At 43.0% G+C, this 11,785-nt stretch overlaps 1 protein-coding gene across 1 annotated transcript; it reads right to left on the bottom strand.

Moving 5' to 3' along the window:
* Window positions 1-512: 512 nt before the first annotated feature.
* Window positions 513-3,557, bottom strand: LOC107376837 (tripartite motif-containing protein 16-like protein). The gene has a single exon (XM_015946148.3). It carries the CDS (start codon window positions 2,498-2,500, stop codon window positions 1,070-1,072), a length of 1,431 nt encoding a protein of 476 aa, XP_015801634.3. The 5' UTR covers window positions 2,501-3,557; the 3' UTR covers window positions 513-1,069.
* Between the last annotated feature and the right edge of the window lie 8,228 nt (window positions 3,558-11,785).

Below are 11,785 nucleotides of genomic sequence, written 5' to 3'. Positions count from 1 at the left end.
TATGAGACTCGCCGAACGGCATTGAATTCACAGATAAAAAAGATGTGGGTTCAAATTTCATTTTGGAACAATTTTTCAAGCAAGGGAAGGGCATGATCTGAGCATGCAGGAGGACTGACCCATCATAAACCTTTGTCGGCTGTGCTGAAGAGAAAGATACAGAACCAAATTATTTAATTAATTAGCTGCATGTTCTCCTGTCCTCTGGGCCACACACACACACACAAGGGACTGTCTCAGCTGTTATTTTTGTTAAGGAGTGTGCACGTACAGCATGCGCGCCTCGTGCACGAGCCTACTATTGAAGCTGCCATTATGCTTTTGGCCTGAGGGGGCAATCGCGAGCATAAAAATTCAAAACTCCGTAAAGTCCCTTTAAAGTGGGTTAGAGCACGCAAATTTAAATCTGTGTGTGTCTAAACTTATGACGTGATAAACTCCTTCGCCTGTATAAAGGACATAAATGAAAGACCGTTACCACCTTACTGTCACAACAAAGAACCCAGAACTTGTTCAATAAAAATGCTGTTTAATTTTAAAGCAACATGAATTAGCCTAAAAGAAATCATCAAAACTTAAGTTACTGAAAATTTGTGTTTTCATTACAGCCTTCATTAAATACTTTATTCGGTAAACATAGAATTAAGGAAACAGTGAAAACAAAAGAGCATTGGCACTAATCTTGTGCAGTACTTATATTGTCCACCAGGAGGCAGAAATACAGAATTCAGCTGAGAGGTTTGAGGAATGTACTAATGCTGTTAGAGAGACAGAGGCGTAAGAAAAACAAGACTGTGTACCAGTTGTGACGTATTTAGCTTTAAATGGTTAAGGACCAAAAAACTCAAACCACAAAATCAGCTGTGACCATATTTAGTTATGAATATTCATGTTTATAAATTCAATCATCCACTCAGAATATGACCTTTTAAAGGACGGCTGTTGACAGTTGTGCTGATTAGTCTCCATCTGAATATTATTTAGTGAAGCAGATCAGTGAAAATAAAAGTCCTCCTGAGCAGCGGCAGCCTCCATGTCTGAGCACAAACAGGAAGCTGCTGACTTGAGTTTATTTTAGTCTGATGAACTCAGCTGAGTCTCCAAACCCATAGAAGCGGACTCCAGCGTGTAGCGGTTGAGTGAACGTGGTCTGGACTCTGTGGAGGAGAGTCATGGTTTCAGAGATGCTGTAGAAACACAGAATTCCTGCTCCGTGATCCAGATACACTCCGATTTTAAAGGTTAAAACGCCTAAAATGGGAGTTTCGAGCTTGTTGTGCCAGAATGAGTGTAGATCATGTGTAAAACAGTCCAACGCCCAGGATTTATCATTGAAACCAAATCTGCACTCATCAGAGTGCCCGGCTCTTCTGATGTTCTGGTACGAGACCACGATACGCACCTCTTCTCCTGCTCTTATCTCCACCTCCCAGTAACAACGTCCAGTCAGACTCTCTCTGCTCAGAACCTGATCATAGTAAGAAAATCTGTCTGGATGATCAGAATTAATCTGATCTTCTTCCATTAACGTAGCTTTTCTGTTCCCATCAGATAACAGCAGCCTTCTGTGAGCCGAGTTTGGATCCAGAGTGATTTCTCGTGAATATTCCAGGAAGTCTGCTCTGGTCTTTGGTTCTGGTTCTGGCAGTAGACCACCCACTGCAGTCCCTCTCAGTGAGACGTTTGTCCCTCTGTCCCTCAGCACGTCCTGTAGAACGTCTCTGAGCTCTGACACAGCTGCTGTCACGTCCTCAAAGTGTCTCCGAGGACGAACGTTGATGCTGGATGAGTGTGGAGACCCACTGAGTGCTGACACTGAGGGGTAGTTGTGTAGAAACTGCTTGTGATCCTCTGTGTGTGAGAGCTGCTCCAGCTCGGCGTCTTTCCTCGTCAGCTCAGTGATCTCCTGCTCCAGCTTCTCCTGAAGCTCTTTGACTCGCCTCACTTCAGTTTCCTGCTGGGATCTGACCTGCTGCTTCACATCAGAGCTTCTTTCCTGCATCAGACGGATCAGCTGAGCGAAGATCTCCTCACTGTCCTCCACTGTTTTATCAGCAGAGACATTGATGTCCTCCACCTCCTGCTGAAGCAGCTCCACGTCTTTCTGTCGCTCCTGGATTCTCTGCTGGATTTGTTGTCTCCTCACCAGAACAGGTCTGGGTCTGAAGGTCTGACTACACTGAGGACAACTGTAGATCCTCCTCTGATCTTCTCCATCCCAGTGAGTTTTAACACAGCTCATGCAGTAGCTGTGTCCACAGGGAATGGTCACCGGATCCTTCAGCAGATCCACACAGATATAACAGGAAACAGGTTCCTGATCCAGCTTATTTCCTTTTTGTGCCATTTCTCCTCTCAGCAACAACAACTGAACTTTACTGTCTTGAGTCTGAAACTTTAAGTCGTATTGCTGTGATAAAAGTCTGTGGGCACCCCCCACCCTCCCAGGACAGGAAACACATGGACAAGTTGCACAACAGGAGGAAGTAGGAGGAGACATTTTTCCAGGAACCTGGTGAAACAGTCATGTGTGTTTAACCCTTTCTGTTCCGGCTGTCCTTTAAAAGTTCATCAGCTTAATATACAAAATCTCAATATTAAATTAAACCTAAGTATAAGAAGTTGAATCTGAGTCATTTGAATTATTGAAACATAAAATTATACATAAATGTCAAAGAAGAAAAGTCAGTGTGGTTTTGACTCAATATTTAGACCTTAGGCAAATTCCAGCATTCACAAAATAAAAGTAGTGTCACAAGTTGGTGTAGGAGGATGTTTGTTTGGACCCAAGATGCAGAAAACCAGATGAACGAGGCAGGAGGTGGATGATGAAAATAAAATCCTTTATTTAGTAGTCCAAGGGGCAGGGAGCCAAAACCAAAAATCCAAATATCTAAACTGAGTAATCAAAAACACTAGAGACCTAGAAACACTGGAATCACGAGAAGTTAGGAACAGGAACGAGAGGAGACTGACGCGAACAATGGACCGACAAAACACTGTGACACAGACAGGGTTTTATACACTGGGGAGGATGAGAGGGAGATGAACTGCAGGTGTGTGGGGAGAGAGAGAGCAGGTGAACTCAATTACTAATCAGGGAGGAAACTAACATGACCTGAGAATAAAACCTAAAGACAAGAAGAGCAGGAAACATAACTAATAATCTAAGGAGGGACCTCAAACACTGATGGAAAAAACACACTAGACTAATAACACGAACAGCTGTAGCTAAAGGAAAATGACCTGAGAGAAAAACCTAAAGACCAGATGGGCAGCAAACATAACTAATATTCTAAGGGGGAAGCTGAAACTAAAGGAAAACACTACAGAAAGAAAAACTACAGGGGCGTGACTAAAAGGGGGCCACAGGAGCACAGAACCTGGGAGGGAGAAACCTAGAGGGCTGAAGATCTGGGGGCAAATCGGGAACACCAGGAGACACATGAGGAAGACGCAGACAAGGACACGTGAGGGCGCTAGGAGACACAAAAGGAGAACCTAGAGAGGGATGGAGAACACAAGGAGACACATGAGGGGAGATGCAGACTCAGACCATGACAAGTAGTCCACGGTCCAGCATAAGGATGAGGATATCTGCAGCATAACGGTTTAATCGTGGATCATAAATGAACGATCCACCCTGAATTGTCCTCTGTGTTCTCGCCGTGAGATCTAAACCTTTTATTGTTTGGTGATGTTACAGCACCCAGAATTAACCATTTTGCTAATTTTTAGTGGAAATTTGAAGCGTAGGGACCCTAATGCCAAAAAAATAAATAAATAAATGAATGGGAGTCGATGAGCGGATATAAAAGTTATTTACTGATCCGGTGTGATACGTGCCATGGATTTCATCCATGGTGTCTGTGAATTTTAATGACAAATTCTGATGCCAAGAAAAGCACAGCAGCTGTGAAAAGACATGTAGGACTACAACTGTTCGCCTCGTCAAATTTACATCATCAAACCAAACACGGAGAAAAGGAGAAGCTTGGTTTGGCGCGCTTCCAATCCTTCTTCCAGGACGACAGAGGGAGCATCAATTCAATTCAATTCAGTTTATTCATGTAGCGCCAAATCACGACAAGAGTCGTCTCAAGGCACTTCACATAGTAAACGTTCCAATACAGGTCAGTTCATTAAGCCAATCAGTAAAAAGTTTCCTATATAAGGAACCCAGCAGGTTGCATCGAGTCACTGACTTGTGACTTAAACATGGAGAACACCACCACCATAAATCTGGCCATGTGGTAAGTAGCAGCTACGCTGGGGGAGAGGAGATTCTGCAGTGACATCATGTATGCAACGTCTGGTTTGTAATCATTTAAGTAAAAAATGTTTACGAGGTTATGAATCTGAAATTACATGACATACATCATCAAAACACATTTCTGATGTAAAAATAACTCGGTACGTTTTTACTTATATGAACTTGGCTGTGGATCCATGGTAAAAACTTCAAACCCCAGCGTGTAGCGGCTGAGTGAACGTGGTCTGGACTCTGTGGAGGAGAGTCGTGGTGTCAGAGACGCTGCAGAAACACAGAATTCCTGCTCCGTGATCCAGATACACTCCGATCCTGGAGGAACCAGGACCTGAGACCGGAGTTTCAACGCTGTTGTGATGTGTTCAGTCCTAACAGGTCAAACAGCAACAAAGACTTGTTCTTGTTCCAGAAGATTTCCTTGTTGCACCGTCTCAGCGTTCAGTGATAAATGAGTCTGAGCTCAGCAGTAAACAAATGATGTCTGCAGGGATCGTCAGCTCTTGTACTCGGTCTCACATTAGTTAGACGTGTAATCAGGTTTGTATTAATGAGGAGGAAACGGGGAAATAAGTTTCCAGCTTTCTGTTTTTCCTTAGTTACTGATGCGCTGGGAGTAACAGTGTTTAAAGAGCAAGTCACCCCCCCTCCCCTCACTGGACTTCAGTGATTCAAGCACACATCTCATGTTCAGAGCGCATGCTGTCCACTGAAGTGGACATGTCACAAATTATTGGTTAATTTAATGTTTTTATAAAATGTTGTAGAATTTTTTTTTCATTCATACCTCACAATGAATGAAAAAAAAAGTGCTGGTTGAAGATTTCAAAATTTGTGCATGAAAGGATTGTTCTTTTCCTGGTTTCTGGTCAGGTCCCTGCTTCCTTTACAAATCTCGACCCGTCTCTCCATAGCGGCTTCAGACCCATCTCTAAACTAAAGTTCATTTCCAAGATGTTGGAAAAGGTTGCGGCTAAACAACTCACAGCTAGTGATGTCCAAATGAAGTCTTATGAAGCGGTGAGGCTTTCCAGCCAACTGCATCACCAAAGGTAAATTTACTTCACCTTCTACGGCGACATCTACTGGTGGAGTGGAAACCGGACAGCCAAGTCATCCTGACAGACATGCCAAACCTGCATGATAAATAAGCGGATCCTGTGCTTTATGACTCTGCTGTCCTTTGTTGTTGTGTAATGTTTTGGAAGTGTTTACCTGTAATAAACTGTCAATAAAAGAAGAAGAAGAAGAAGAAGAAGAAGAAGAAGAAAATATCTTTTCTATAGCGCCTCTCAAGATAAAAATCACGAGGCGCTTCACAAAAACAACAAAATATAAAAATATAAAAAAGAATTTAGAAAATGGTTAAAAATATATTTAAAATGAGCAAAAAATAGACAATTGTGATTAAAAAATGTTAAGAGAGAGAGAGAGAGTGAGCAGGAAAGAGGGAAATCAGTGGATCCTGAGGAAGGTGGAATAGGTGGGGAGAGCAGAATAAAGAGAGAGAGGTGAAGAAGGTCATACAAAAGCCAGCTTGAACAAGTAGGTCTTCAGCTGCTTTTTAAAGGAGACCACTGAGTCCACTGATCTCAGGCTCAGGGGAAGAGAGTTCCAGAGTCTGGGGGCCACAGCAGCAAATGATCTGTCACCTTTGGTCTTTAGCCTGGTGCTGCACAACCAGTAGGCTTTGATCACTGGACCCCAGGGACCTGCTGGGGGTGTAGGGACTAAGAAGATCACCAATGTAAGATGGTGCTTGCAGTCTGGTGACACCAGTCTGGACAAAATATAAAGGTATTCAATTAAATGTAATATTCCATAAAAATATGGATTATTAATATTGTTGAACCTTTAATATTCGATTGGTGATGAAACCAGGTAATTTGGGTGATGAAACCAGGTAATTTGGGTGCACCAGGGAACCAACAATAATTTGACACAGAGGCGAAAATATAGTTTGTAATGATCAATTTATTACTATATTTCTACAACTGATGATTATACAGGATGAATGATTATAAATGGTGATTTAAGGTAATAAAAAGTGAGACAATAATCAAACTTTAATGAAACGTGATCTTAGATGTTATTAAAAGTCTAATTAAGTATCTTAGAGAGGATGTGATGTCTGGATTTATACAATAATATGGCTGAATTTAGGTGTGTTTAATTAATTATCAAATTAAGATGAACCCATCCAACCCCAGTGCAGAGTTACGGTACCCGTGTGATGAGGCTTCTCAGTGATCCAGCTGGCCACACATCTCCTTGGCAAGCGAGTTGGACTTCTGGACATCAAAGGCCGTGTTCCTCAGAGTCCGCATCAGCTGGTCAAGATTAAAGTGAGGTGACTGCTGGAAGCTGGCAGGTCGTCTCACATCTGATGAGTTGTTTTGCAGATTAAGCAAATAAAAGTAGTTTGGTTCTGAAAAAGGATGGTTCTTGCAGCTAAACGTAAGACCTGGTCTGATCTCCCAACGGGAGACTCCTTTAGCATGAAGGCTGGACATCTTGCTTGCACTTAAGTTTCAGCTCTGTGTGTATTCTCTTATAGGTCATTTTTTTCTAAGCTTTGGACCAATCAAATGCCAGCATTATAGTGGGCGTTACCAAGAGTCCCCTGACGTCGCCATTTTCTCAGAAACTTAGAAAAGGCTTATTTCACTCACTGTGTGAAGTAAATATGACATAACAGTCATGTTATTAATATGTGACATAACTGATAATAAATCATTATTAAATCATCAAGTAGACTCATTTGATGTGTTTAAGATCTGTAACAATGCATTTCAACAATAAACATTTATGCTGATCCATTCATTATTAAATCACGTTAGATAAAGAAAATTCATTGTATAAAATAGGGCATGATTGTAATTAACATGTAAAACGAGGAATTCATTATATGAGACCAAATAAGACTCTTTTATTAAAGTTAAGAGAAAAGTCTCGTCTTCTTGGAGTCTTCTCTTGTGACACATAAGGAAGTCAGGAGATGGAATTCTTTCATGGCTTCCCTCTCAGAGGCGAGGCTAGGTATGGGAAAGCACCCCGATGAAGCTGGCTGCACAGGTCAGCGTCTGGTGACCTCTGACATTGCGAGGCCTGTCCTAAGCTACAGTTGTTATTAACGATTCTCACCACCTGCTGACCCTTTGTAGCTAATTATAGCTTCTGCTTATGTTCACAACACGTAGGTCGCTCATTCGTTCAAGGAAATAGTTTTAGTTTTAAGATCGGGGGGTCAGACTAAACACATTATGTGAGGTGTCAGCGTTTCACATTTTACGGCTATTTTTGGAGTGCATGTCCAACACTGAAGTTTTAGATCACTTTCCGGGATGTTGAAGCTCCCGAAAGCGAAACCCAACCGCCGCACGCTCTACCAACCAACCGGAAGAGCCTCGTTCCTTGACAGAGATTGGAAAACTCAACTCCATTAAACTTCTGCCTCTAAAATGGTGCCTGATGGTCAGTAGACTTCTACCGCCTCATCATTTTCAGTTAGAAAAACAAGAACAGACCAAAACTTTCTAGTCCTTCTCAACAACATCAAATAACACTAATGATACAAAAAGTCAAGATGACAAACGAATGCCACTAACACTACCATCACTAATTATAAAGCTATTTTTTCTACAAGCTCGACCGTCTGAAACTCTTCTAGATACATGGACCAAACTAAATGGTAAATGGCCTGTATTTGTAGAGTGCCTTCTTAGGCTTCTAGAACCCCCCAAGGCGCTTCACATCCCAATCATTCATCCACCCATTCACACGTCGGTGGGGATGAGCTATGATGTAGCCACAGCTGCCCTGGGGCTGACCGATGAAAGGCTGCAGAACACTGGCACCACCGGTCCCTCTGACCACAACCAGCAGGCAAGGGGGGTTAAGTTCTCGCTCAAGAACACAACAGCAGCATTCTCTGGTGGAAGCCAGGTTTGAACCTGCAACCTTCTGATTACTATACGACCTGCTCTACATCCTGAGCTACTTACTGTACAGTAGCTACTAAAACCCCCCACAAATTATTGTGAGTTTTTTGTGAGCTTTTATTTTGAAAAGTGACACTGTAAATGAACAGTCATGTGATCAATGACCTCGTTTGTCAAGCAAGCTTCAAAGTGGAGATTCATGTATGCACCCCCTTCCTGCTCAGTACAAGCCATAAAGCCTCACTTCTTTTTTCTCATCACAGCTCACAGCTGCTCTTGATGAACATAACACATATGATCATTTCCAGTCAGGTTTCCGTAGAGCTCACTCTGAAACAGCTCTTCTTAGGGTCTCTAATGACCTTCTGACTCAGTGAAGCAGGGGACCGTTCTGTTCTGGTCCTGCTGGACCTGACTGCAGCCTTTGACACTGTTGACCATCACCTGCTACTGGAGAGGCTGAGAGACTGGGTAGGCCTCTCAGGATCTGCTCTGGAGTGGTTCTCCTCATATCTGTCTGAGTGTTCCTTCTCTGTTGCCATCTGCAAGTTTCAGTCCTTCTCCACCTCCATCACCCATGGTGTCCCACAAGGTTCTGTGCTGGGGCCTCTGCTGTGTTTTGTAATTGGGTAAACCTTCCTCAGTAGAAAAAGATTCACTGGGGATGAATGGAAATCCATAAATTTTAATTACAAAGACGTGGACAAAATTATTGGTGCCCTTCGGTCAATGATACTAACAGAATCGGTGACAAAGGGCAGCCACTGATCATACAGGGACCTAACAGCCCATATCAGAGGGCCTGGTACCCCATACTCCTGAAGTACCCCCCACAGGGGCACCTGAGGGATGCGGTCAAAGGCCTTCTACAAATCCACATGTAGATTGGTTGGGCAAACTCCCACGCACCCTCCAGGAACCCTTTAGGGTATAGAGCTGGTCCAGTGTTCCACGGCCAGGATGAAAACCATTTGCCCCTCCTGAATCAGAGGTTCAACTTTCCGACAGACCCTCCTCTCCAGAACCTCTAAATAGACCTTACCAGGGAGGCTCAGGAGTGTGATCCCTCTACAGTTGGAACACACCCTGTGGTCCCACACTTTTTTATTTTCTCATTTTTATAATCATTTTTAATCAAGTAAATCATTTTTTTTATTGTTCCTGTGAAGCTCATGATTTTTATCTATAAAAGACTATTTCTTCTTCTTAATCTAACTGCTGAAATGTCTCCCCAGTCTTCATTAGTGTCTACAAGAGTGGTTCATAATTAAATGAAACAAATCAGCTGTGTTCATGATCTAAAACAAGCATGAAATGTGCTGGAACCTGACTGCAGCACCAGGCATGTCAGCTCAATATTTTTCTAAGGCCCTGTCCACACGTAGCCGGGGATCTGCCAAAACGTAGATATTTTTCTACGTTTTGGCCTGTCATCCACACGAAAACGGAGTTTTTTCACACGAAAATGGATCTTTTTAAAAACTCCGGCCAAAGTGAAGATCTGCGTTTTCTCCATTTTGGGTGTCTGCGTGTGGACAGACAAAACCGGAGTTTTAAGGTCCGCAACGTCACTTTCCACGACAAAAAAAAATGCTGACATCACGTGTGCGACCTGTGTTTACACTAGCCGACAGCATGGAAGCCCTCAGAGCTGCGCTCGCTTTATCAATTGTCCAAGCGCTTTTTGCTTGTTTGTTTTTGCAAGCGGAATTACTGCTCCTTGTGGAAGACCACAGACGAAGGACGAGGTTAAGAACGGGGGAAACACTGCCGCCTACAGGTCTGGCATGTCCTTAACAACGTACGTGTGGACAGAGTTTTTTTTTAAACGAGGTGGTGTGGATGCAAGTTTTTGGAGGGGCGGATATTCGTTTTTAAAAAAAAACCGGCTACGTTTGGACTAGGCCTATGTGAAACAGGTGTTGCACTGGCACTCTGAAGTTGCAAATGCCTGCAATTTTCTGGCCGCAGACAGGAGTGGGGTTTGAGTAATCCTGTAAATGTCACGATGCAGTGTAGATGGTGGTGGACCCATGTGTGGTGGAGCTGGACCAGGAGGCAGAAATGCCAGATCAGTTTAAAAAAATAAATAAATAAAAAATGAATAAAAGATTTAATGAACAATGGCGGGTAGGATAATACAACAGGAGCAACGTAACAGGGTGAAAACACAATCATCTGACAAAGGACAAGTGAAAAACAGGGGGTATGAATACACAAGGATGATCAGAAACACATGGGTAGGATAAGGGGCAGGTGAGTCCAGTAAACAACTAATTAGGGTTAAACGAGACCGAGAGTCGGAGGGGTTGGAGCAGATCCCGACAGTGAAGGGTCATTTTAGCACACAGTGGCTCAAGAAAAGTATTTTAAAATGTGAAAAAAAAAAGTCGTAGGTTTTTCTTTCATTGACCAAGGGTACCAACAATTTTGTCCACATCTGTAGAAAACCTCACCAAAAAGCTCAAGCTAAAACCCCGTTTCTTTTACTTGAATGCATTATGCCAACCTGGTTATTCAGCCCTGCTCCCCACGGGAGTGACACCACAGACTTCACAGGCCGCCCTGCCACGCCCACAATCGCATTCCTGAGTAGGCTGACACACACACACACACACACACACACACACACACACACACACACACACACACACACACACATTGAGCAGAAAATGAACGCCACCGCAGCTTGAGGTTATGATGTCATCAATAGGCTAATTGGCATGAAACATCATTGGTGACTTTCTGAGTTCAGCACAGCTTCTTTCTGTAACAGTCTGGGACATTAGACTGAGTTTTGGTCAAGAATGAACTATTATGACTTTAATAAGCCATAATTATTATTTAATGCATGTTTTGCCATATTAACAGGATACAGTACAAATATGGCACACATCTGAATTTGCATGACTAGTGGAGGGGTGGAGGCTACTAAAAACATGCTGCTGTCCTTAAATATTATATAAAATAATGTCTGACAATAAAAATGTTCACAGAAAATCTTATTGCTTTCTAAATGCTTTTGACATGAAGTAACTGAACTTCTTCTAGTTGGCACTAAATCCACCATCTCAAAATCTGACAGCTTTTCTTTAACTATTGACAGCGCCATAGTCTCTCCATCCCCTCACGTCAAGAGTCTGGGTGTCATCCTCGACAGCTCACTTTCTTTTCAGGCTCACATTAATAACATAATTCGGTCAGCATTCTTCCATCTACGTTCCATAAACCGTCTCCGCCCCTCACTGACCCCTCACACTGCCGCCATTCTCGTCCACAGCCTCGTCACCTCCCGTATCGACTATTGCAATTCACTTCTTTATGGTCTCCCCAACAAACTCCTTCATAAACTGCAACTGGTCCAGAATTCAGCGGCCCGTATTATCACCAGAACCCCTTCCTTTCACCACATCACCCCGGTTCTCCAGCAGCTTCACTAGCTCCCAGTTAAATTCAGGTCCATCTTCAAAATTCTCCTCCATACCTTCAAAGCAATCCACAACCTCTCTCCTCCATATATCTCAGACCTTGTAAGTATTCACACCCCATCCCGTTCTCAGATCTTCTTCTTCCATCC

Source organism: Nothobranchius furzeri, chromosome 2, assembly GCF_043380555.1.
Source record: "Nothobranchius furzeri strain GRZ-AD chromosome 2, NfurGRZ-RIMD1, whole genome shotgun sequence".
In the NCBI taxonomy this organism is placed as follows: domain Eukaryota; kingdom Metazoa; phylum Chordata; class Actinopteri; order Cyprinodontiformes; family Nothobranchiidae; genus Nothobranchius; species Nothobranchius furzeri.
The sequence above is the reverse complement of the archived record's forward strand: the minus strand, read 5'-3'. Positions and strand labels throughout refer to the sequence as shown.